The sequence below is a fragment of the Phacochoerus africanus genome, chromosome 11 (assembly GCF_016906955.1).
Source record: "Phacochoerus africanus isolate WHEZ1 chromosome 11, ROS_Pafr_v1, whole genome shotgun sequence".
Taxonomy (NCBI): Eukaryota; Metazoa; Chordata; class Mammalia; order Artiodactyla; family Suidae; genus Phacochoerus; species Phacochoerus africanus.
The window spans coordinates 46,137,401-46,164,104 of NC_062554.1; the positions used below are offsets into that span (position 1 = coordinate 46,137,401).

General features: G+C 48.4%; 2 protein-coding genes across 5 annotated transcripts in view; one reads left to right on the plus strand and one right to left on the minus strand.

Moving 5' to 3' along the window:
- CBL (Cbl proto-oncogene) overlaps window positions 1-14,216 on the plus strand; it is an 87,232-nt gene extending 73,016 nt beyond the window's left edge. For all 3 annotated transcript variants that reach the window (XM_047752385.1, XM_047752388.1, XM_047752387.1), the window contains 4 exons: window positions 6,799-6,939; window positions 7,314-7,414; window positions 8,118-8,300; window positions 9,548-14,216. In XM_047752385.1, coding sequence (XP_047608341.1) covers window positions 6,799-6,939; window positions 7,314-7,414; window positions 8,118-8,300; window positions 9,548-9,825 — 703 coding nt within the window. In that variant the 3' untranslated portion in view covers window positions 9,826-14,216. The remainder of the gene's footprint in view (window positions 1-6,798; window positions 6,940-7,313; window positions 7,415-8,117; window positions 8,301-9,547) is intronic.
- A 4,248-nt stretch (window positions 14,217-18,464) lies between these two features.
- On the minus strand, window positions 18,465-26,126 carry MCAM (melanoma cell adhesion molecule). Of its 2 annotated transcripts, XM_047752163.1 has the most exons (16): window positions 26,014-26,126; window positions 24,127-24,251; window positions 23,822-24,029; window positions 23,666-23,736; window positions 23,482-23,569; window positions 22,372-22,551; window positions 22,136-22,257; window positions 21,889-22,051; window positions 21,670-21,788; window positions 21,442-21,583; window positions 21,162-21,283; window positions 20,939-21,080; window positions 20,774-20,845; window positions 20,443-20,590; window positions 20,012-20,129; window positions 18,465-19,556 (listed from the first exon to the last, which is right to left on the minus strand). In XM_047752163.1, exons 1-16 carry the CDS (start codon window positions 26,078-26,080, stop codon window positions 19,527-19,529), a joined length of 1,917 nt encoding a protein of 638 aa, XP_047608119.1. In that variant the 5' UTR covers window positions 26,081-26,126; the 3' UTR covers window positions 18,465-19,526. The 2 variants fall into 2 exon arrangements, with proteins under 2 accessions (XP_047608119.1, XP_047608120.1); XM_047752164.1 differs by lacking the exon at window positions 20,012-20,129.
- Window positions 26,127-26,704: the final 578 nt, after the last annotated feature.

Below are 26,704 nucleotides of genomic sequence, written 5' to 3' on the forward strand. Positions count from 1 at the left end.
CCCACTCTTTTTTGGCTACTATTTGCATGCAGTAACTTGTTCCATCCTTTCACTTTCAGCCTATTTGTGCCATTGGGTCTCAAATGAGCCTCTTATAGACAGCATATAATTGGATTGTGTGTTTTTTATCTAATCTGCCAGTTCTACATCTTGTGTTTAGTTGATTTCGTGTGTGTGTGGTGAAATGTTTATATTATTTTCTCATTTCTTTTTATGTATATTCTTTGGATAATTTTCTTTGTGGTTACCGTAGGGATTACATTTAACATCCTATAACACTGTAATCTGAATTTATACCAGCTTTACTTCAGTAACATACAGAAACCCTGCTCCTTTACAGCTATACTCATACCCCTTTCGGTTGTTGAGTCACAAAATTATATCTTTATAACATCGTGTGCCCCTAGTTCTTTTAAACTAGTTCATGAACTAGTGCTTTTAAATGCATTAGTTTCCTAAATTATGCAGAAAAATAGATTTGGAGATACAAACCAAAGTTACAGTAATATTAGCTTTCATACTGAGAATTAGGTATTCGTCTCTTAAATCACGTAGAAAAAAAAAGTCCACTTACAAACCATTATTACAGTAATAGTTACAATAGTAGCAATTGCGGTAGTAATTATGATTGCCCATGTATTTACCTTTACTAAGGTCTTTGTTTCTCCATACCTTCAAATTACTGTCTCGTGTCTTCATTTCGCCCTGCGTGACTTGCTGGAGCATTTCTTACAGGGTAGGTCCCTCAGCTTTTGTTTATCTGGGACTATCTTAATTTCTTCCTCACTTTTTGAAAAACTGTTCTATCAGATCCAGGCGTACCTCAGAGATATGTAATTTGGTTCCAGACCACTGCAATAAGGCAAATGTTGCAGGTAAAGCAAGACGCATGGGGTTTTTTTGGTTCCCCAGTGTATATAAAAAGTTATATTTGTACTATACCATAATCTATTAAGTGTGCAGTAACATCGTGTCTAAAAAGACGATGTACATACCTTAATTTAAAAATACTTTATTGATACATCCAGAGAAAGAAAATATTAACCTGCACATAAAAAAATAAATATTACCTTATTGCTAAAAAATGCTAATTATCACCCGAGCCTTCAGCAAATCATAATCTTTTTGCAATAGTAACATCAGAGATCATGGATCACTGTAACAAATATAATAATGAAAAAGCTTAAAGTATTGTGAGATTTACCAAAATATGACAGAGATATGAAATGAGCAAATGCTGTTGGAGAAATGGTGCCAGTAGACTTGGTTGATACAGGGCTGCCACCAATATTCCATTTGTAAAAAATGCCATCTGTGAAGCACAATAAAACATGGTATGCCTGTGTAGGATTCTTGGTTGACAGCGTAGGTTTCTTATAGCACTTTGAATTTATCGGCCCACTGTCTTCTCGCCTCCGAAGTTTCTGATGAGAAATCTGCTCATAATCTTACTGAGAAATCCCTCATATGTGATGATATGCTTCTCTATTTGTCTTTGTCCTTTGAAAGTGTGGGTCTCAGAGTTCCCATGTTGGCTTAGTGGGTTACCAACCCCACTAGTATCCATGAGGACACATGTTTGATTCCTGGCCTTGCTCAGTGGGTTAAGGATGCTGGGTTGCTGTGAGCTGCAGTGTAGGTTGCAGATGCTGCTTGGATTCTGCATTACTGTGACTGTGGTGTAGGCTGGCAGCTACAGCTCTGATTGGACCCCTAGCCTGGGAACTTCCATATGCCATGGGCATAGCCCTAAAAAAAAACAAAAAAGGAAAAAAAAAGTGTGGGTCTCTTTGAGTTCCTCTTTTTTGGAGTTTGTTGAATTTCTTGGATGTGTATATTCATCAGTTTGGGAAGTTTTTGGCCCTTATTTCTTGCATATTCTCTCTGCTCCTTTATCTCTCTCCTGAGACTCCCACAATGTGTATGTTGGCCCTTTGATGTGTTTTGTCCCAATAGCTCCCTTAGGCTCTATTTGGTTTTCTTTGGCCCTTTTTCTTTCTGCTCTTCAGCCTGGGTAATTTCTATTGTCCTCTCTTCAAGTTCACTGATTATTTTCCCTCTTCATATTTGCCTTTGAATACCTGTAGTGGTTGTTTTTTTTTTTTTTTTTTTAATTATGGTTTTACTTTTTAGTTCCAAAATTTCATTTTGGTTTTTTTTTAGGTTTTCTGTCTCTATTGATAGATATTTCTGTTTCTTTCACACATCATTTTCTTGATTTTTCTCTACACCTTCCCTTAGTTGAGTATCTTTAAGATAGGTGTTTTTTTGTTTTGTTTTTTTTTTTGGCTTTTTTGCCTTTTCTAGGGCCGCTCCCGCAGCATATGGAGGTTCCCAGGCTAGGGGTCGAATCGGAACTGTAGCCGCTGGCCTACACCAGAGCCACAGCAACGTGGGATCTGAGCTGCTTCTGCAACCTACACACACCACAGCTCACGGCAACGCCGGATCCTTAACCCACTAAGTGAGGCCAGGGATCAAACCCGCAACCTCATGGTTCCTAGTCAAATTTGTTAACCACTGAGCCACGACGGGAACTCCTAAGATAGTTATTTTAAAGTCTTTGTCTAGTATATTTGCCATCTGATCTTTTTCAGGCAAGTTTTTTCAGATTAATTTTTTCCCTTCGAATGGGCCAAACTTTGCTTTCTATGTATGCATTGCAATTTTTTTATTGTGCACTAAACATTTGAATGTAATAATGTATTAACTCTGGAAATCAGATTATCCTTCTTCCCTAGGTTTTGCTGTTTTGTTCATTATACGGTTTTTTTTTTTTTTTGTCTTTTTGCCGTTTCTTGGGCCGCTCTCTTGGCATATGGAGGTTCCCAGGCTAGGGGTCTAATCGGAGCTGTAGCTGCCAGCCTATACCAGAGCCACAGCAACGTGGGATCCGAGCCATGTCTGCAACCTACACCACAGCTCACAGCAACGCTGGATCGTTAACCCATTGAGCAAGGCCAGGGATTGAACCCGCAACCTCATGGTTCCTAGTCGGATTCGTTAACCACTGCGCCATGACGGGAACTCCTATTTTGTTTTTTAATTGTTATAGGCCGTCTCTGTGTGGAGGATCAGTCAGAGTATAAATTTAATGTCTTTTTAGGTCGTTCCTGAACTTTTCCTTGGGCATGTGCAGTCACTTTTTAAATTTCCGCATATACATGGGAAATGTATATGAATGCCCTAGTCTTTAATATCTAACTCCTTAAAGGAGAAGAAGTGCAAAAAGAAGGGAAAGACAAAAGGGGTCCAGCCCTTTAAATCTCGTGGAAGTCACTTCAGCCAGAGGGGAAAGGGCTTGCAACAGTGGGGGGAGGTGCAGCAACTGTGACTGCTGCCCCTGTGAACAGGAGCAGCAGTCAGAACACAGATTCCCCAATATTTTGAGGACTGAGTCCTTTTTGCCCACCCTTGCTCCAGCAATCTGTGTATAGGCTGCTCTAGGAACATTTGCATAGCTGCTTGCCATGTGGCAGGGGTTGGGAATCGGTAGCTGCTACCCTGCTAAGAGCTGAAATTAACAGCAATTTAGCATCCAAGTCTTCACCTGGAAGTTGCAAAATAGAGTTTCAAAATAGTTAGACAACTTCTGCCAGTGCAGTTGTTGTCTAGATGGTATTCCCTACTCTGCTGCCTTCCCAGAATCCTCCTTGAGTATCTGCTTTTTGTTTCATTGCTTCTTCCTCTTTATTTTATTCTTTCAACTTTCTTCGGGTTTTATTTGTTATTTTTCTAGTTCTGTGAGATGGATGCTGTCTAAATCTGCTCAGGCTGCCATAACAAAATAGTACAGACTTGGGTGGCTTAAGCAGCAGAATTAATTTTCTCATAGTTCTGGAGGCTAGATGTCCAAGATTGGAATGTCAGCATAGTGCGCCTCTGGTGAGGGATATGTTACTGGCTTGCATGCTTGCATAACCTTCTCACTGTGTCCTCACGTGGCCTTTCCTTGATACATGCACACAGGTTGAGGTATAGAGAGCAACAGCAAGCTCTCTGGTGTATCTTCTTAGAAGGACACCAATCCTGTTGAATTGGGCCCATCCGCATGACTTCATCCAACCTGAATTACCTCCTCCTATACCCCATCAGCCCATACAGCCACACTGGAGATTAGGGCCTCAACATGTTAATTTTGGGGAGGAAATATTCAGTCTGTAACAAGTGCTGTATCTGCATTCCACAAGTTTTGATATGTCATGTTTTCATATTGTTCGCTTCAAAATATATGATTTCCCATTTATGGGCTATTTTTGTGTTGTCTGATATTCAAACATTGGAAGATTGTAAATTCCATACATATTATCACCTTCATTTCATAAAAGTATGTATTCTGCGGTTGTTGGGCACAGCATTCTGAATATATCAAGTTTGTAAATTGTATTCAAATATACTGTATCCCTTCTTTTTTTTAATCTACACATTCTATCAGATACTAAGAGGAATGTGTTAAGTTCTCCCCTATAACTGTGCATCTCTCTTTTTTCCTTTTAGTTCTGTCCATTTGTATTGTATATGTAGTTAGCCTATGTAATTAGGGTACATAGAAAGTTAGAATAATTGACTAATTGATAATTGTTTTTATGATTCCATTTACTCTCCATTTCTGCTTCTCACCAGTCTTAGTCTGCTTTGACTTATAGTAAAATAACTACATCAGATCTCTTTTAGTTAATGTTTGCATTATCTTTTTCCTTCCTTTTACTTTCAACTTTTCTGTAATTCTCGTATGGAAGGTATGTTTCTCATAAGCCGTATATATTTATTGGGGTTTTTTCCCCTTATATCTAGTCTAGTCTTCTTTGTTTTAAAATAACTGAAATATTCAAAGTCCTACTGTATATCCATAGGGAACTATATCCATATCCAATCTCCTGGGATAGATGATGATGGAAAATAACATAAAAAAAGAATGTGGAGTTCCCGCTGTGTTGCATCTGGATCAGCAGTGTCTTGGGAGCACTGGGATGTAGGTTCGATCCCTGGCCCGGCACAATAGGTTAAGGATCCAGCGTTACCACAGCTATGGCTTAGGTCGTGAGTGTGGCTTGGATCTGATCCCTGGCCTGGGAGCTTCATATGCCGCAGGGCAGCCAAAAATGAAGGGAAAAAAAAAGTATATATGTATGACTGAGTCAGTTTGCTGTGCAGCAGAAATTGGCACAGCATTGTGCATTGTAAATCAAGTATACTCGAATAAAGAAAAAATAAAATAATTGAAATATTTGTTCCTACTCTTTCCCCCATTTTCCCCATCTTTTTTGTTGTTCATTTTTTCTACTTACTCTCTTAGGATTAAAGTATTTTTTTGTTGTACTATTTCACTCTTTTCTTTTTTTTTTTTTGTCTTTTTGCCTTTTTACCCTTTTTAGGGCCTCTCCTGAGGCATATGGAGGGTCCCAGGCTAGGGGTCTAACCAGAGCTGTAGCCACCAGCCTAAGCCAGAGCCACAGCAACATGGGATCCAAGCTATGTCTGCAACGTACACCACAGCTCACGGCAACGCCGGATCCTTAACCCACTGAGCAAGGCCAGAGATCGAACCCACAACCTCATGTTCCTAGTCAGATTTGTTAACCACTGAGCCACAACAGGAACTCCCTATTTCATTCTTAATATTCTTTTAATAGTTGTCTTAGGGATTCCAACTTGCACTGTTTACTCATTAGAGTCTACTTTGAATCAATGCCTCTTAACATTCCTTGGACATTGAAACTTCCCACGTATTTATCCTCTAGTTCTCCTCATTTCTTCCTGCTTCCCCACACTTCCTTTGGAATCTTTTTTATTCTGCCAAATAACTTCCTTTAGAAAGACAGAGACAGGGAGTTCCAAACCCTGGTGGCTCAGTGATTGAACTCACATCTTCCTTTTTTTTTTTTTTAACCTAGCATTATATCTGGGACATTTCTTCCTGTTGGTTAAAAAGTTCTTCAAGCAGTTCCTGCTGTGGGATAATGGGATCAGCAGTGTCTTGGGAACGCTGGGACGCAGGTTCAATCCCTGGCCTGGTACAGTGGGTTAAAGATCCGGTGTTGCCTCAGCCAGGACTTAGGTTGCAACTGCAGCTCAGATCTGATCCCTGGCCCAGGAACTTCATATGCTGTGGGTTGGCCAAAACAGAAAAAATAAACTAATAAATAAAAATTTTAAAAACTTTTGGAGTTCCTGTCGTGGCGCAGTGGTTAACGAATCCGACTAGGAACCATGAGGTTGCGGGTTCGGTCCCTGCCCTTGCTCAGTGGGTTAACGATCCGGCGTTGCCGTGAGCTGTGGTGTAGGTTGCAGACACGGCTCGGATCCTGCTTTGCTGTGGCTGTGATGCAGGCCGGTGGCTACAGCTCCGATTCAGTAGGTTAAGGATCTGGTGTTGCTGTGAGCTGTGGTGTAGGTCTCAGACACAGCTTGGATCCAGCATGGCTCTGGCTGTGGCGTAGGCCGGCAGCTACAGCTTCAACTCAACCCTTAGCCTGGGAACCTCCATATACCTTGGGTGCAGCCCTTAAAGAATATTTAGGAAATACAGATAAGCAGTGCTTAAGAAATCAAATCAGAGTTATGCATAATCTTACTACCTAGAGTCAGACAGTAATTGGCAACTTCTTGTACGCTCATTGCCATTCTTGTGTATACGGCATCACACTGCACATGCTCTTTTTCACTAGGCATATCTCGGACAGCTTAGGGTATCAGATATTTCTTCTACTCAAGTAGAGTTTCAAATTATTTCATATGATTGCAAAGCAGTTCATTCTTTTTGTTTTCTTTTACTATTTTTTACTCTTTATCTTCCAGACCGCTTCCTGTGCCAAAGCTGCCACCGGAGGAGAAGTGTGAAAGTGAAGAGGACACAGAGTATATGACTCCCTCCTCCAGGCCTGTGGGACTTCAAAAGCCAGAAGTGAAATGGCCTTTGGAAACAACCCAGAGTTCACGGTAGGTTCACAACAATCCTATTTAGGAATTCAGTTGACACCAACTCACCTGCTTGGCTTGCCGCCTGCACAGCATTATCCAGCCAGAAATAAAACAGAAAAATGTATGTAACCCCTAATGTTTCAAGCCTTTTGCAGCTGTAAGCAATTCTGCTTAATGTTTCTTCAGTATCACGGTAATTTCAAAACATACACATCTATTACTCATAAGAAGAATCAACCTTATGATATTTATTAGTGATATTGGCAAAAGGAGAATATGTTGTCTTGATAGAATCAAGATCTAGAGTAGTTGTGAGCAGGTGAATCTTAATAAGTTTGCGATAATGGAGTTCTGTTTCTGAAGATCATAATGCCACTTTCCTTCTGGTTCAGAGCAAGTGATTGTGACCTGCAGATTGATAGCTGTACATATGAAGCAATGTATAATATTCATTCCCAGGCGGCACCATCTGTCACAGAGAGTGGTACTTTTGGTGAGTAGTCATCCTGCTACTTTAGCAATCATTGTTGTGCTGGAGGAATGAGCCTGTAACGTTTGGCCAATGAAAACTTGATCTAGGTAGAATATTCTTTTAAATAATTTTCTTTGCAAAATATCTTTGGTCCATGGCAGTAAAACCTCCTTTTCTCTTTTATTACCCATTCGCACAGATAGTTCCTTTTGTGTTTTTCATCTTTTGTGTTATATGGCCTAAACCTGCAGTGCTGGCAGCTAGCTCTCTCTTATTCCTATTGCTTTTCAACATTGATGAAATTCTTGTGTGGGTGGTGAATACTCAATTCCCCTATTAAGCAGCTTACCAAACTGAAAGTTCAAGAAGGCAGTACACACACCAGGGCCCTTTGGCTGATCTTCCAAGGTGAAATGCAGAGAGAAATGTTAAGTGAGTGCTGTAAAGTAGCACTTGAGTCATGGGCATTATTGGACATTAACCTTGGCAAGGGTAGCTTTTGACATATTCAGAGAAGTAGCACTGCAGAACTGGTGTGGATTTCATTTTCCCTGTTTCTTTTCTCTCTACCCATGGGACTGCACCCTGTTTAGCCCACAGTGAATTTTCGATATTCGGTAATTCATTCTGAATGTGTTTGAATGAATGGATGCCCCTGTATGGAAATGTGTTAGAAGATGAAGTACATTAGAAAAATGAAATAACTGCACAAACTATTTTCTAGGTGAAGGGAATTTGGCCACAGCCCATGCCAACACTGGCCCTGAGGAATCCGAAAACGAAGAGGATGGTTATGATGTGCCCAAGCCACCTGTGCCCGCGGTGCTGGCCCGCCGCACGCTCTCCGACATCTCCAATGCCAGCTCCTCCTTCGGGTGGCTGTCTCTGGAAGGTGAACCCACCACAAGTGAGTCCCCAGGCTGCCTTGGGCTTTACTGAAATGCTGTATGGCTCCTTAGTTATACCGAAACAGATGCTTGCTTGGTGACAGTGAGTTAGTAGCTAGCGGTAGTGGGCGAGTAGAAGTAGTAGACTAGATAGAAGTTATGTCTCATTGGGAGGAAGGCTGTTCCTGGGTCCCAAATTAGGAAGTTTAGTCAGACTCTTGAGGATTTTTGCCAGACTTAGAAATGGGGTTGTTCCAGGAGTTCCCGTCGTGGCGCAGCGGAAACGAATCCAACTAGGAACCACTAGGTTGCGGGTTTGATCCCTGGCCTTGCTCAGTGGGTTAAGGATCTGGCGTTGCCGTGAGCTGTGGTGTAAGTCGCAGACACAGCTTGGATTTGGCGTTGCTGTGGCTGTGGTGTAGGCCGGCAGCTACAGCTCCGATTAGACCCCTAGCCTGGGAACTTCCATATGTCACGGGTGCAGCCCTAGAAAAGACAAAAAAAAAAAAAAAGGAAGAAAGAAAAAGAGAAAGAAATGGGGTTGTTCTGTAAACGCTGGCTCTTCCTGTACTAGGAGGAAGTAGGATTTCTGGCTCTTCTGAGTGGGCCTGATGATAGTGGCAGTGAAGCTTGATGGTTCAGATGACCCATTGCTGACTTCTGGCCCTGTCACTTTGGAAAGGAGGGGTGCCAGCTCTGGAGCCAGCCGGCATTTGGGCTTTGACTGTTAAGGGCTGTTCTGCTTGCATCTGTGGCCGCCTGGGAGGGCAGCAGCCAGAGTTGCTGTCCTTCTGGAAATGGAAGAGGGCTTACAGAACAGCTGGTGAAAAAGATACATAGTATCCAGTTGCCCAAACAGGATAAGATCCCCACCACCCCCATCCTTATTTAATGTTTCTTCACTGCAACCTAGACCTGTTTCCCTACTTGTAAAAAGAGAAGTTTAGTCTCTTCTCTGACCCCTCAGAAGTGTTTTTAATGAATGTAGGCAATGACTTGTGTGAAACCTTGTTGCTCAGTGTAAAGCGTGGTGCAGCGGCAGATGTTCTGTGCAGAAGGCAGGGTGGTCACTGTTCATAAGGCCGAAGCTTGGTGTCTTTAGAAAATTGCCCTGCTATGAGAGGGAGGAGGCCGAGGACTAAAAACCCTTGAACCTGTTTAACCCAGCCTGACAGTAGGTCAGTAGTATCTTGGTATTAGGGCGCTGTTACTAGATGAGCATTTACCCCCCCGGATTTGCAAATGTTTTCTTTCCTAATTCTTCTAGACTTTACTGAGGGTTCCCAAGTTCCTGAGAGGCCTCCTAAACCATTCCCTCGGAGAATCAACTCTGAACGAAAAGCTGGTAGCTGTCAGCAGAGCAGTGCCGCTGCCGCCGCCGCCTCACCGCAGCTATCCAGTGAGATCGAGAGCCTCATGAGTCAGGGGTACTCCTACCAGGACATTCAGAAGGCTTTGGTCATTGCCCACAACAACATTGAAATGGCCAAAAATATCCTCCGGGAATTTGTTTCCATTTCCTCTCCTGCCCATGTAGCCACCTAGCACACCCCGTCCCTGCCCAGTCAGAGGACCGAGGAGCCGTGAGCTCTTGCTCGAGTAGCACCTGAAAGGGCAGAGAGGTTCCTTTGGAGACTTCACAGTCTTGCCCTGTCTGTGGGGTGTCACATCTGTGGTTCCAAAATTTCAAAGCAGTGGAATGAGAACGGAGCAGCTAGAATATTTTCTTATTTTATTTTATTTGTTTTGAGAGTGCATTTGAAGGTGTCCTTCGGTCCCCACTTAGAGTGTGGATTTTTATTAAGTGGTAGCCTACCTGGGGAACAATCCAGAAAGCAGTAGGAGAAGTACTGTGCTGTAAATCCTAATTGAGGACTTCAGACTTTCCTGGGTTAAGGATGTGGTGGTGTGTGTCTTGTCTGTCTGTCTGTGGTTGTGTGTGTCCTGTGATGAAAAGATTAACCTGCTGTGTGTGTTAATCCTTTGCAGGGAATTAGCACAAGAGGTTTAGGAAGGAATCTTAAAGACTTCCCATCTACTGTGGTTTTATAGCCAACCCCAGTGGTTATTACGACCCCAACACTCCCCTTTGGCTTGGATTATCATGTGCATAGCTAAAGTCTTATATTTTTAGAACACCCTCCATCTGTCTTTTCCCCCCTCTCTCTCTCTCTTCTCCTCCTCCTTGGTATCTGTCATTGGCAGTGGGCTTGCTATGACCAGCCTTACTGAAGCCAAGCTGCTTATAGGACATTCTTTATTATGTGTGATGGTGTTGGTTTGTTTGGTAGATAGTTTGGGGGGGTGGGGGAGTGTACTGTCGCTCTATCCTTATGGTCCTGTTTGATACTAGCAGCTAACACTGGTCACTCCAAAGCACTGTTTCTATAGGAACATTGAATCTGTTTTTTAAGAAGAGATGTTTTAATTATCTTAATTACATATTGACTGATTTGAGATAGAGGCCTTCAAATACATTCCATGCCCTCCCCAGAAAATAGTCTGTGGGAGTCAGTTGCCTTGGTGCCAGCTATGTGTCAGAATGTAGGTCATGAGCTTTTCTACATAATGGGAAGAACACTGGTTTCCAGCATGGCTTTCTGGCCCAAATACCATGAAGCTTTTAGGAAGTTCCATTCATATGCTCTTTACCTTGTTATACGTAAATGCACAAAATAGGGAGGAAAATAGTGAATGAATTTCAGCTTATATGGATATCTCCCTTTGAACATGAGCCAGGTTATATTTTCAGAAGTGATTTTTTTCTTTGCTCTTTAGGGAATGGGGATAACTACCCATGGTAGCATAGCATTCTGCCGATACTTAGCACCAACCCTGCATTGGCGCCGCCTGGCGACTTGCTTTTCTCTTGTGCCTATGGCTTTGGGAATGTAACCTTTCCTTCTTCCTTTCCTTCCCCTTTCTTCTCCATCTTAGGGCCTGTGTACTCTTGAGTGACTGCATTCCCACAGTAACTAGACCACACTGGGTATAGTAAATGACTTTCCCGTAGTCAGACATGTGAAAAGCCCCGTAGCTTGTGCCATTGCAGGTTCATAAAGAAGACTGAGTCTGGCGTGGGGCACCTTGGTCTGCTCCGGCAGATACTGCCCAGGGACCGCTGGAGTTCACTTAGCTCACCGCTCAGAGCCTCCTAATGACTTCCTAGCAGGGTGTAACCGTCCTCCTTGTCAGAAGCAAGCCTGCTTTTTGATACATCTCCCCTCCTTACAATCTAAATCATGGTTTTGCTTGAGATCTAAACAGAAATGACTCTTCTTACATCTGTTTTCTCTCCCATCTTGTCATCTTTGGACCTAAAACTTTTTCTAACTCTTCTTTTGGCTTTCAGCTGTTCCTAGGTCTTTTGGTTTTATCTTCTTGCCTTAGATCCATTTATGTTCCCAGAGTATTTAGTATAGGACTTCTTATTGACTTGCCATGGTTACCCAGTGTCTCCTCTACATGCAAAAAATGACAGCCCCTACCAGGTGCAGATCAGCCTGAAGCAGGATGGATGGGGCAGAGGAAAGCAACAGTGAGTAGGAAATAGTAACCTAGTGTCTCCTTTTAAAAGCCAGTATAGTGTTTCACTTGGGGTAACATTCAGTTTTGCACTTTGTCTAGATGTTGAAAGCCTAGACAAAGAACTAGAAAAGATGGCAGCATTTTGCATACCTGTCCACACTGAAATTTTTCCTTGTCTGTAGTTTGCCCATAGTTTGAAGATCTAGTAAGAGAACAAAGCACTGGTTCTGCATATCTTTTATCTTTCAAAGTGCATCCAAAATCATCTTCTTTGGAGATATGTCCTCACTTGCATAGGCTAAAAAGGCAAGTTCTTCCTTTCTTTTCCTGAATACCCGTGAGGCTTGTCAGGTCAGCGCCAAAACTAGGTGTCAGCACCCTGTGTTGAACACGTGCACCATTGCTTGGTTTGGTTCTTAGCTTGTTGGCCGAGTATTTGCAGGCATTCAGGGTCTTGGACCATTCTGTGAGGGGTTTTCTCCTTGGGTGCTCAGAGGTCCTGCCTACATCCATGCCTGAGATTACCAGGCGAGCCCCAGGAAAGTTTTCGCGTGGCCCCTGTTTTGCGACTATTTCCAAAACTTTAATTTCTTAAGTTTTCCTTTAACTAAGGCACCACTAACCCATTCTTCATCCCCCATTTGTATGGTAGTTTTTAATTCTTTGGCTCTGCTCTGAATTTAACTAAAACTGCCCTTTCACAGAGGGGCTTTATTTTGAGTTTTGCCATTTTTGGCAAACCCATCCCCCTTCCCCCTCTTGATTACGAATGGTTCCTCCTCTCTTAACTCTCCGTGGGTAAGGTAAAAACCACTTGGATGTATTCCTTTTTCTCAAATGCATTAGGCTATTGTATTCAACCCAGTCTCTTGCTTCCCCATGTCTCCCTGGGTTGCTTTAATAGCCTGCCTTGTTGCTGGGTGGCTGCTTGGCAGTACTTAATCAGCTGCCCCTGCCGTACTCCTTCCTTAAAAGTCAAGAGTTCTCAAGGCGGAAAAAACCTGTGGGCTCAATGATATACCTCCCTTTAGGTAAATGTTAGATGAGGCAGTTTATCATTTCAGCATTTGTTGATATTTATATAAATAGTGACAAACACCTGTGGATGCCATTCTCGTCCCCTCTTTCTAGCCCCACCCCAGTCTACATGTCCTGACATTCTTCTGTCCTTTTGCTTCTCATACAGACTTTTAACACTAGGGCCTAGGGTGTGGGATGGTACCATTAGTATCATTTAGCTGTTTCTGGGTCTTTTAAAAAATTAGGCGGTTGCTATTCTTCATACTTAAAATGTATTTCCTCTATAGAAAAGTAACATATATTTTATGGTCCAATCAGCAGTCTTACACATGAATTTTTGTATATTTGCTTGCAAAGTAGGGACCAGCTATATGTTCCCTTTAACAAGTATCTAGACCTTTTTGTGTGTCATCAGCAATAGTCTTAATGCAGACTATTCTACCTCACATCATGAGAGGCAGAGGGGTGTAGGCCCCCTTCCCAAACTGTAAGTCATCCTTCTTAGCTGTCAGGCTTTCTGACATTGCAGTGACCACTGCCCATGGAATAATGGTATTCTGACCATTGGCCTGGCTCTGACAGTGCGTTTGTTTATTCAGCAAATGTTCATGAGTAATTACCATGAACTGGAAGTATCAGCTCTGTGTTCTCCCCTGCTGCCACGTGGTGACTTACTGACATTGGGAGATTGTACTTGGGCTATCTAGCACGTGCATTTGGCCCTAAAATAGCTGTTTCCAATAAGATTGTGCAGTTTATGTTCACAGCTCTTTTATCTAGACATACATTTCCTTATAGAGCTGTCCTGGTTAAAAATCAGTTCAAGATGCTGCCATTAACCCCTGTTGTCTTCCTATAGCTTTGACAATGTCAGGGAGAGTCCTCTGTGTTAAGATAACCCACCATTTTTATGTGTTCCCATAGAATCTGTTTGGTAGGTTGGTGTGTTGGCTCAGAGTCGCACCATGGGGCAGTTAAATGTTTAAGTAAAACATCTGCCTACAGCCCCCTTTCCACTCTAGTGCCTTCCTTGATCTTTTTCCTGAGCTGCTTGTATCCTCTAATCCCCTTTATTAGGAAGTTTTCCTATCACCATCTCCTGTTCTATTTGGAACTTGTTTTCCAATCTTTCAACAACCTTTGCAGCTAATCCTATGTCTTAGAAGGGCTGGACACCTGTCTCTGGGTCCTGATCTTCAACTAGTTGTTTGGTCTCCAAGAGCCAGGCAGTAAAATAGATTGACCTCAGTCAGCTCTCAAAAATGTCAACGTGGGAGTTCCTTTTATGGCTCAGAGGGTTACAAACCTGACTAGTATTCACGAGGATGCAGGTTCAATCCCTGGCCTCACTCTGTGGGTTAAGGATCCAGTGTTGGTGTGAGCTGTGGTGTAGGTCACAAACTTGGATACTGCATTGCCATGGCTGTGATGTAGGCCGTCAGCTGCAGCTCCAGTTCGACCCCTAGCCTGGGAACTTCCATATGCTGCAAGTACAACCCAAAAAAAGCAAAAAAAAAACAAAAACAAAACAAAGAAAACCCTCAGCCTGTATCTTTAGGGGTATGGGGCTTAGAGATCCTAGAACTTAGTATCAAAGTCAACACATTATTATCCTCCTAGACTCTAGAAATTCAATCTAAAGTATTCTCAGCTAGCCTAAAACATTACTATGATGCTTTGATCTCAGTCTATGCTAGCAGTCTCTCTTTAGAAATGCATGTAGTCATTTAATGCATGGAGGAGGGTGAACAATGGAAGAAGGTCAAGACCGTCCTGTTGAGGAATCCTTTGGATACAAGGAACAGAAGTATTCAAGCCAAAGGAAGGAGGGGGTCATAAGGATGCAGGGTATTTCCTAGAACCCAGGATGAGCAGTACAGTTGATTCTGTGGAGCTGAGACACTTTGCAGCTAGTGCTTTGTCCTGCTTGTCGGCCTGTTTGCCAGTATGCATGGCCCCAAAATAGGCACCCCAGTCCTCAGGTCCTCACGGCCTCCCAGCTCTAAGGGATCACCATTTTAACAGATTCTCAGTGTCTCTTGGTTCATATTCTCAAGAAAGACTACAATCAGCCCAGCACATTGGTCAGGTATCGACCCCTGACCAGTCTCCTTGCCACATGGGGCAGCAGCGACGGGCTTCTTCAGGTGAGACGTGGGGGTGGGGGGGTTCTCAGAGAGGAGGTGATAAGATCCCCTAAAATACTTTAGTTCGTAAAACTTACCATACTGCTTTTTTGAGAGTGGAAAGGCAGGCTTGGGACTGTGGGACACTGAGGAAAAGCTTAGGTTTAAGTTAACTTGGGTTCCTGTCGTCTTTGTTTCTTTATTTCCTATTTTCCTTCCCTTTATGAGTGTTGGCATCCAAGATTTCTTACCTCCCTCTTTAGGACCAGTTTCTCCTATTCTGGAGCTGGTCTATTCTTAGGTGACATTTCTCAGCCTTCATTCGATCTCAGGTCTCTTTCATTTTACTTGGAGAGTATATCACACATCCACTGTAGGGGCCCCCCCCCATGGCTCTCTTCAGGTATTAGTGCTGAAGATGAGCTGCATTCTGTGGGCCCCTGGCCTCTGGCGGCCCGCCACGCCCTCCTCCTCTTTCATCTGGTCTCTCCTGTGTGCGAAGAGCTCTGCGGTAATATTGTTGGGCAGGCCTTCCTAGGTACCTCAGAAACTACTTTGCCAGTAAAATGTATAAAGTTGGGACAATTGCCAGAATATAAATTAGGTATAGATTCCAGTTTAGAGTTTTACTGAGAGCGTTTTAGACAGGATGCCTTTATCTTCCCTGTCTAGTTGCTCCCCTTGTAGTCCTATAGAGTAAAGCCTTTATTCCTTTGGTTTTTTAAAAAGCCTGCTTCTGTTTGCCTGAATCCTTTGATCTTTTTTATCTCATCCTGGAGTCTGTCCTACGTTACTAAGGCATTTCATAATTACTTATAACTTTTTAGACTACTGGAGTCATTTGATATATACAGAAGTAACGTAATAATCCAAAGATAGACACTGAGACACATGAGGAAGGCTGGTGCATCAGCCTTTGTGTTTGATAGTCTTTCTCTTCTAGGCTCCAGAATTAGGGAGCAGAGGGACAGCAGTGCCACTTGCCTTCGCAGTGTCCTGGGAAATCTGGGTTGGTTTCAAAGGGAAATACCAGTAATTCTGGGTTCCAGAAAGTAGCACAGGAGTAGGTGGGGAAATCGGGGCGGGGCGAGCAAGGCCTGCAAGGAAGCTCATTTGCAGGCGGCTGGAAAGTGTGGTGCCAAAAGGGCCAGCTGCTGACTAACAGACTAACAACTGTTTGGAGGTCTCGCTGCCCCGTCCCTTGTTCTGTGCTTGAGAAAAATGTGGCTGACCACTCCCTCTGTTTGTAGAGAGCAGAGGCTGAAAGCCATCCCCAGATCCTCTATTAACTCGGCAGCTGAACAAATCGGCAGAGTTCTGATTGCCCGTCCCCCTATTCTTGATTCAGTCCCCAGACTGAATGTGAGAGGTGCAAGGCCTCCACAGGTTCTCCTTCTGCCCCAGAACCAGTTTGAGAGGCCGAGGGAGCACTGCTGAGGGCCCGCTCTCTCAGCCTCCTCAGGCCGGTGCCACCTCCCTGCTCGGCCCAGGCCTGGAGCAGGGTGACTGTGCGTCCACACCCGCACTCTAACGTGTGTGCTGACGTTCCCTTTGTGTTGGTTCCCTCCTCCTTACCTACCTCTGACCCTGTTGTGGGTGAGGGTAGCCAAGCTATGGCTGTCTGGAAACTGAAGAGGCAGAGAGCACGTTTTCTCTTCCTTGGCTTCTTCCTTCTGCTGTCTGGGTGCGTGAGCCCATGGGCGCAGTGCCCGTGAGAGTGGATGCCTCCTGACCTGCCTTTCTCAGCACTGTTGTAGTGTCTTGGCCTTGACCTTCTGCTGAAACTTGTGACAGGGGCATGGCAGCTATGAGGTACCTCCTACATCTGCTTTCTGACTGTGGTGACTTGGGATTTTTAACCTTATATATCATTTTCCTTTATTCAAAACAAAACAATTTTTAGCACACTGAGGAAAAAAAAAAAAAAAAAAGCCAAACATTTTGTGCCTTTCTAAGGCAGCACTGTATCCCAGGCTGCATTTTAGGACTTAATATGGAAATAGCAGAGTCTTAGCTCCTCTACCTTGAGTGTCATTCGTCCCTCCAGCCTAGGGGAGAGGAAATGCTCCTTGTGGCTGGGGAGGTGGCACACAGGTGCAGCATGTCAGCGGCCCCTCCTCCCTGCCATGATGCTTAGTTGGAAGAAATGAGCATCGTGCCCTGGGATCCTTTGGTTGGTTCCAGTCAGAATCTTAGTTTTTCAGGTTGAATGTTCTGTGTTCCATAAGATGAGACAGAATGTTCCATGATTTCCAGGTATACTCTGGACCATTTCAAGTATCCCGGACTCCTGATCCTATTAATGACCCAACTGCAAGAAACACGTAGGGCGGACTCTCCTGAGAAGGGGAGGTTTTTTGTTTGTTTGTCTTGTCTTTTCTTTTTGCTGGATCCTGAGCTGGCCTGGACTTCCTGCCTCTCACTTGGACTTGGCTTTCCTTTCTTTTGAAAACTTCAGACATAGAGCATTAAGCAGCTGGTGCCCTCTGCAGGGGCTAGTTTTCCCCTGGGAAAGGCAGCAGGGACCATGTACCAGAACTGAGTACATGGTCCTCAGTATTGTGGCCACTGTAGATTTTGACCAAAAAAAAAAAAAAAAAGGAAAAAAAAGAAAAAGAAAGTTTTCTGTATAATGACATTTTCTCTCTTTCCATTTTTTCAGTTCTTCCCTGCCTTTAACTAATAAAGAAAGCATTGGGAGATAGAAACCATTCTTTTCAAAGTCCTCCTTATTAACAATTTTGACATTCTTGGCCTGGGTGGGGCTGGAGAGAACTTGATGCTTTCTCCAGAATGAAGAGTCCCAATTTGTATATCAGTGTTAAAAATAAAACAAAATGAAAGATGAGATTTTTGTGGACTATTTTAAAAAGGTATCATTAATATAAAAAAATTTATATTAGCAGTATTTAATCATTCTCACCTGTAAAGAATAAGAAAAACAGAAGGTAAATATTCTTACAGAGAATAGCAGAGCTTTAAGATTCATTTTCATTTTAAGTCCATTTTGTTTTGCCAATGTGTTAATGTTTAGAGGTTCTGTTATACTAATGTTATTTATTAATTTTTTTCATTTCCATACACAGTTAACTAAAGAGCTTTTTCAGGCACCCATGTCTGTAAAAAATATTTTTAAATAAAGTTTCTTTTGTTGTAGCAGACCTGAGTTCTTGCTCACTCGTGGGCTAGGGTGTGATACCTTGGGGAGCTTTAGGGCCAGATTCCTAGGCCCACTGGTTCATCACCAGAAGCCTGTTTTGCTACCTTGAGGGCAGTCTAAGTGACAGGAAAGGGGCAATAGCCCACCATGCCCTGCAAGCTGCCTAGAGCAGCTTGGCTGCTGAGTAATAAAATGATCCCCTGTGTTAGAGCTTGAGTTGTCTGCTCAGAAGCAGAGGTAACCCTGTCCCTATTCCCAAGCGCAAAGGGTTTTGTGTTCCTTTGGGTGCAGTTCCAATTCTGGAGGCCCCAGGCTGCTATGGTACCCATGATGAATAAAACGCAGCATTATAAGATTTCTGGGACAGTTAAGCTTTATTTTTCATATATATATATACATATATAAAAAGGAAACAATTTGCAAATTTACACCCCAACAAAACCATATATATATACACACACACACACATACACATACACACACAGAGACACATACACACCCCCAAAGCTCTAGCCAGGCCCATTTCTCATCTCTCAGTACCATTCTCCCATTAGGGTCCTTCTCTTCTGCTAAGGTCTAGACCCATTAGCTCAGTCTGTAGAAGTCTGGTGGTGGTATAACTCTATAGCCTCAGTCCTCATAAAGGACACTCTGGACCTTATTTCCATCCCAAACTCCTAGCATTCAGTCTTAGGTTGATTCCTGAAGAAGGCGTGGGGGCTTGGGCTCAATGGCCTTAACTCTGGAAAGTGGTACCCAGCTTCCTCACTGCAGGGACAGTGAGATATACCTAGCATATCTTTTAAGAAACACCTCCAGGTCCTGGCTCCTGCTAGGGAGAGGAGTGTTGCAAAAGCGACTCCAAAGGCAGGCAGGGGGCTGCTCCTAGATACTGCTGGGGTCTCTAGAACCAGTTTGAGCAACGTGCTTCACCAGCAGAGAGAGGCCTGGGCTCGCAGCATCCTCACTCACTTCAGTGATAGAACTGAACTATGAAGCCAGCCCTGGAGCGGAAAATCAGCTCATGATAAATAGGCTACCTAATTTGGCTGCTGGTAGAAAACAGGTATTTACAACCACAATACGTGTAAAGAGAAAACATGTTCTGCAAGAAACTTCTGGGATACTGAGGCCCCCTCCTTGGCATGAGTGTCACTCAACAGATTGAGACAGTAGTGGTGGACAGGTCCCTGAAGAGAGGGCCTCCAGGGCCGTGTGAGGTCCTTCTCGGGACGGCTTGGGTCCCAGCCTGTGTGCCCTCTGAAACGGCCTGCGGGGCAGCTGGAAGGGGCTTCTTCTCTGGTCCACTTCAGAGGCTTTGGCGACCATCCCGAGTGCTGGGGTAGGGGCAGGGTGAGCAGGGAACAGGAAATGTTCCAGGCCGGGGAGGGAGCGCCTTGTGAGTCGCCAGGCTAGTGCCTCAGATCGATGTATTTCTCTCCCTAAACATGGGTGATGAGGAGACGTGAGGGAGGAACCTGGAGACACTGACCGGGGTTCAGGGTGTGAGCGCTAAAGGGGAGGAGGGGCTGAAGCCGCAGCTGATGAACTAGGTGCAGCAGCCTGAAGGGAAGAAGCGCAGGGAATGGCAGGGCAGGGAAAGAGAGTAGAGGTCCCCAAATTGAACTGGGTCCCACTTCATACCTAGGAACCTAGTGACATGAGCCATTGGCACAGTTCAGGTGATGGGGCGGGTCTTGCTCTCAGTCCTGGGAGCTACCCCTTCTCAGGGTCCCTCAGCACCTGCCTGGCCCTACCATCTGTGAGCAGTGTTAGGAAGGCAAGGCGGGGCCTGCTCCCCATCTCCAACAGGGAAGGATGAAGGGCAGAGTTAGTGTTCAGAAACCGTCAGCCCCTGAAAAGGTGTCAGGCTCTGGCCACAGGAACTGTCTCCTACCTGGTCTCCTGGAGCCCTCTTGTCACCGTTGCTGCCCTGAAGGAGGCCCATCTCTTCTGGGAGCTTATCTGACTTAACTTCAACTACAAATTCGCTCTTACGAGACGGGGGCAGCGTGCTGGGAGGAGGGAGGGAGGCAAGAGGTTGGCGACTCAGGGGCAAGGTAAGGGGGCTGGTCGGGAGGGATGTCGGACTGGGTGGTGACGGGCTCTGAGGTGCTCTGGACCAGCTCAGGGAAGGGCAACGCATGAAAGGGAGGCGGTGTGGTAGATGGAAGCTGGGTGGTGGCGGTAAAGCTGGGAGCGCTCAGACCCAGTGTCCCACTGCTGCTCCTAAGGGGCCAGTGGGCACGGGGCTGGCAGGGGACAGTCCCTGAGGAGGCAGCAAGCTGGGAGCACGAGATGGGGTGGGGTGCGGGGTGCCAGGCTTACATCTCTTGTTTGCCTGACCGTCCACACGGCAGCTTGCCCTTCTTGTAGAAGAAATAGAGAACAGCACCCAGCACGGCCAGGACCAGGACACACACGGTCACGGCCACGATGACCACGCCCTTGCTCTCAGGCTCCGGCAGCTTTCTCTCTGTTCCACAAAGACAGCCTCAGTCACTCCCTGCCCCGGGGTTGCCACATTACCATGGCTGCCCCCTCAGTGCAGGGCTGAGAGAGGATGGGCCGCTGCTCACTGCCCTTGACGGAGCTCCCCAGGGCTGGTCAGGGCAGAATGAGGAGGCCCTGGCCCTGTTCCTGGGCCTGCCCGTCTTACCTGTGGAGGTGCTGTTGGCTCTGGCAGGAGGGCTGAAGGTGGAGGTGCTGAGGCTATTGGTCCTGTTGGAGTCTGGGGTGAGAGACATTCAATGGATGGGGGTAGGACAGGAAAGGGCCCTGCCCGAGCCTGCCCCTGGCCCACTCCGCAGGACCAGGCCCTTACCCAGCTCCAGGATGATGCTGGTGATGTTTCTGCCCAGCAGGTTGGAGGCCACGCACTCGGCACCGGTCTCCAGCAGTTCTGGGGTCACGAGGACACTCAGGATGCTCAGGACAGTCTGCGGATCTTGGTCCTGCTCACTGGCCTGCGGGGAAGGAGATGCCGCTCAGCGGGTGGGGAGGGTGTCCGGCCCTGGAGTCTGGGAGGCCGAGACAGGCCTGCTCACCGTGCCATCAACGTTCCAGATGATGCTGGGCCGGGGATGCCCTGAGGCTTCACAGGACAGGTTCAGCATCGTGTTCTCCTTCACCCGTATCTTCCTCTCCCTCAATGTCATCCATGGGGACCCTGCAGGAGAGCTCGGAAGAGTGAAAACTGCTAGCCTGCTGCCCCCTCCCCACCAGAGGACCCCAGGGCAGTGGATGGCTTTTGGTCCCCAAAGGGCTTGAAACCACCCAACTCCAGGTGGCTTCAAGGGGCCACGTGATCTCTGGCCAGGGCCTCACCAAAAATGGCCACGTTGACCAGCTGGGTACGGTTCAGGCCAGGCACGCTGGGCGCAGATGCCACGCAGCGGTAGCCTCCTCCTTCCTCCCGCTTCAGGTTACGTAATTGGAGCACAGGCCCCCTTTCCAGCACCTTGCCTGTCTGGGGGGAGAGACGGGTCAGAGGTCATCCCCAGGCCCACTCGCCCTATGGCTCCTTGCCCCGCAACTCCGGGCCCACCTGGGTACCTTTTCTCTCAGCCACTGGAACTCAAGGTCCTGGTTACTCTCTGCCTCACAGGTCAGGGTGAGGCTGCTGCCCTCCTGGCTCTCGGGGGCTGCGGGGCTCACCCGGACATCGGACACATCTGGGGATGCGGCAATCGTGTCAAGTAGGGCAGGGCAGGGTGGGGCAAATTCCCTCTTGCCTCAGCCTGGTCCCCCTGTCTTGGGCCCCCAGCCCCTCACAGTTCACCAGCAGCTCCTGTTGGTCGCTCAGCAGCGATGCTGTGGTCTCCAAGTCCAAGCCCTGACATTCGTAGAGCCCGCTATGCTCCTTCTGGGCGGGCTCCAGGACCAGGATCCCGTTGTCATCGGTACTTTCTTCCTCCATCTCCTTGGTGCTGAGGTTCTGGGAGAAGACGAGCAGGTGATCAGAGTGGACCTCCAGCCACTCCTGCATCCCCACTTGCACCCAGCACGGAGCTCTCCGCACCTGCTTGCTGATGCTGAAGTGGGGTGGGGGATTGCCATCAGCCAGACACCTGATTTCCACGCGGTCCCCCTCCTTCAGCATTCCCTCAGGCTCCACTTCCAACCACACTCTCTCCGCCGGGTCTGCACAGGCCGAAAGGGCAGCTCTCAGCCTAAAAGCTTTGCCTGCTCTGGGTGGGGAGGAGTGAGCAGGACTTTCCCCAGGGCCCAGCCCCAACACGATGGGTCAGTACTCACAGAAAACAGGGACCATGACCTCCAGAGACTCCTTCATGTGGTTCCCACTGGGCAGCCGGTAGCTGAGCTCACAGTAAAACTGGGCATCTTTGTCTTCCTTGGCCAGCTGTGCCTTCAAAACGCTCTGCAAGGTGTACAAACCACTAGACTCCACGATCTGGAATGACTGGATCTGGACCCCTGGGCAGGGAGGGAGAGGAGAAGGGCTCAGCCTCTGTTCCACCTCCAACCTCGGTGGGGGAATGGCAGGGGAGCCCCCCTGTGGAGGACCAGGTACAAATGCAGACTGCAACCCTTCGACCCAGCAGTTGTACTGCTCATTGTCTGCTCTAGACAAACACACGTAGGCATATATTCAAGGATGTGTACAAATACCACTGCAGTGATTTAAAAATCAAGAGGCGTTTCCGTCACGGCTTAGCAGTTAACGAACCCAACTAGTATCTAGGAGGACAGGGGTTCGATCCCTGGCCTCATTCAGTGGGTTAAGGATCAGGCGTTGCCATAAGCTGTGGTGTAGATGCTCCACAGATGCTACAGCTCCAATTCAACCCCTAGCCTGGGAACCTCCATATGTGGCAGGTGCGGCCCTAAAAAGACAAAAACAATAAATAAATAAGTAAATAAAAATCATGAGCAGACACTGACAGCAGAGATACTCTTCAGGGGGCGGTCTGGGGCAGGCAGGAAATTTTCCTTCTAGATTTCCTGTACAATTTAAATTCTTTTTTTTTTTTTTTGGTCTTTTCTAGGGCCGCACCTGTGGCATATGGAGGTTCCCTGGCTAGGGGTCTAATAGGAGCTGTAGCCACCAGCCTATGCCAGAGCTGCAGCAACTCGGGATCCAAGCCATGTCTGCGACCTACACCACAGCTCATGGCAATGCCAGATCCTTAACCCACTGAGTGAGGCCAGGGATCGAACCCTCAACCTCATGGTTTCTAGCCGGATTCGTTAATTGCTGAGCCACGAAGGGAACTCTTGTACGATTTAAATTCTTATGAGCTATTTTCAAGGCTCACTTGTGTACTTGAAAAAGTAAACTAAAATGCAAGGAGGTCTCATGTGGTGCCATAAGCACGGCCTTTAAGGGCCGAGAGGGTGACTTACGGTTCTTCTCCTCCTTTAAGGGCCGGCCGTTCTTATACCAGATGACTTGAGGCAGGGGGTACCCGTTCCTCCCCACACAGGTAGCAACCTAAGGAGGACAGGGTGTGAGTCTCCCTGCCCCAGACCCCACCAGGCTCCCCGCCTTAGCTCCTGCCCACCCCCTGGCCACCCTGGCAAATCTCACCTCCTCAGGCTCCTCACTGTTCACAGAGATGCCCAAGGGATTGACCTGGATGGTTGGCTCCTCAGGAGCTTCTAGAAAGGGAGAGAAACGGGGAGGTGCATGGACCACCACTTCCTGGGACCCACACTGCTCACAAGGCAGGGATGGGGCACTCACTGTAGACCCGGAGCTGGACGCGGTGCTCCAGGGACCGGGGGCGCTTGCCCTGGCACAGGAAGATGCGCTCGTCATGGGGGGTGATGTGTGTCAGGGCCAGAGTCATCCCCTTGTCCTGGAGGTGGAGCCGATGCTGGTACTCCCCAGGCTCACTCTGGCCCTGGCCCTGCCGCACCCGGAAGATGAGTGTTGGCTTCTCCTTGTGGACCTGTGGGGAGGCGGCGGGGAGGAGGTGAGGGTCCTGGGGCTCCGTGAAGGGCGGGGCCTCTGCCTGCCCCCCCTGCTGCCCTCTCTGGGGCACTCACAGAAAACCAGTCCACGTGGCTGAAGTTGCTCTGGGAATGGGAGGGGCCGCACTTCAGAAGGGCCGTGCCTCCCACTTCCACCTCCAGCAGCTCAGGCGCGGGCTTCTCCGCCTCTCCAGGCACACCTGGTGGGGGGGGCACCCCAGCAGCTGTCAGCTCCAGCTGCTCTCCATGCCCTCCCTTCACAGCCGCTCGCTGCAGCTGCTCTTCCTGCCACTTCCAGGATCTGAAGGGCACCCTGTCCTTTCCTAACCCTCAAACACTCTACCCTCAAGCCCGAGTCAGCCTTCTCCTGGTTCAAGGGAGTTGGGGATGGTCATTGGACTTGGGGGTGGTCCCGAGCACCAGGAACCTCCCAGATGGGGCTGGCAGGGGGTGACCCAGGCCCTGGGCCAAGAGGAAGGCCACTTTCCTTCCAGGCCCCCTCCTCTCTGGGTGAGCTCAGACTGTGGGAATGCAAGGCATGTGCCAGGCCTGGGCACACAGGCCCTTTATGTCCCCACACCCGGAGAAGACATCACTCTCCCCTTTGCCTCCTCCCTAAATCCCCATAAGAGCCAATGGGCCAACCCTGGCCAGGAGACCCTTATCTCCTACTCCCTCAGCAGCACCGCTGTGAACATCCCACACACTCAAGGGACCCCATCTCGGGAGCCTCGTGCGTGTGGAGGGGTCAGAGTCATGGAGGGGCTAGAATCTCTCCCTGAGGTCAGGGAAGGGGTCAGGGCAAGGACCAGGCAGTGAGCAGGAGTGACGTCAGTGGTGCCAGCGTGCTGCCCGCCCCGCGAGGAGGTGATGTCACTCCATACCATCTGGCCGGACTCGGGTGCCTGGGTGGCTGCCCTGGGCTGACAAGCAGGGCAGATGGAGTGGTCTACAACCAGAGCAGAAGCTTGAGATCCCTAGTTCCTTTTCCCCAGAGCTAGAAGGGCAGGGTTGGGTGGGGCTGGACCTTCTGCAGCTGTGGAGCCCGATTTAGCCCTTTCCCCAGAAGGGCTTGGGAGGCAGCAGCCGAGGGTACCCCAGGGGCTGTCAGCACCGGCATGAGGCCACCCTAGTTCCCAGACCTCCCCTTCCCCAGCCAAAGAGAGGCTGGGACCGGGGAAAGGGAGCCAAGAGAAACGCGACACCGCTGCGGGCCATACAAGGGCACCATGAACCTGGGAGCGCTGGGCTCCTGGGCAGTTCCAGAGAAAAACTCCGAGGTGCAAGGGTGCATTTTCCACTTGAATGTGGTCCCATTCCCGGAGGTGTAACAAGTCTGGGCACTTCCGCTCTGGGAATCCTCGATCCTTCGTCCCTGCCACCTGTGATCCCGTCACCCGGGTAGGCGCGAGGCGACCCACACCGCCCTCCAGCCCCTGCCAACGCCCTGCTGGGGCGGGAGCCGCCGTTCCTCCCCCTCTCGCTCACCTCCAGCCTGGCTCAAAGCCCAGGCGGGAGAAGGAGGGGTCGGCGCATCCCCTCCAGCTAAGAGAGCTGCCTTTTCCAGCAACAGGCGAGCGCGGAATTCAGGTTTGGGGGATGCACTGTAGCTGCGTCTCCCGCCAAAGCTCTAAACGCGGGCCCCCAGAAAAAGCACCTGAGGAAAAGCTCTCCCCAGAACCCCAAGAGACTCGGCCCCACCCCTTCCCGCTCCAAGAAGCAGCCCCCCGCCTTTCCAATCCGGCTCCCAGGACGGTCTGGAATAGAGCTGCAAACTGGTTGCAAAGAAGAGTTGCACGCGCGCAAGGCGCTCGGTGCCCGAGACTTGGGGAGGAGGAGCGCACGCCGCAGTGCAAAGCCCGGGTCCCCGCCTCGATGCCGGCTCTGCTCCCGGGCACGCTCCGCCGAAGATTCCCGGGCCAGGCCGTTCGGGGCGCGGGCCCCCCCAGCTAGTTCACTCACCCGCAACGCGGCGACAGCAGCAGCAGGAGGCTAGCAGGAAGGCGCAGATGAGCCCGGACGTCCCCATGCTTCCCGACCGGAGGGCGAGAGCCAAGTGAGGGAGCTCGCGGCTGCCGGGGCTGACGTCAGGGGGGCGGGGGAGGGGGCCCGGAGCGCCGGGGCCGGCCTGCCACGCCCCGCGCAGCCCCCCGCGCCCCCCCGCCCAGCTCGCCGCAGCCCTAGGGGGCGGGCCCGGCGCCGAGATGCCCCGAGCTGTGCTGCGGGACCGCGCGGCGCAAGGGGAGGCGGGAGCCCGCTTCCCAGCTCCCAGCTGGGGAACCGAGAGGGGGTGGTGACAGGTGTCTCCCGGCCGGACTGCCCAGCCGAGACGGCAACGTGGGGAAGCTGGCACGGATGCTCGAAGTCCCACCGCGTCAGATCCCGCCGCGCTCACCCCGGCTCAGCCCCCGCCGGTCCGTGTAGCCCTGGGGGACCTCCTGGCGGAGGAGCCACTGACCTGGTCCTTGGCGTCCGGATGGGGGCCTCCCTCCCATTCCATTCCTCTCCCTGCCTCCTCCTCCGCCTCTCCCGAACCCTGCCACAGAGAACGATTGCACCACCACCACGGCGGCTGCCGCCGGCCTGGCATTGCAGTCCTGGCAGCTTTGAGGGAAGAACCGTAGGCCCAGGTCCACAGACCCAGAGGTACCTT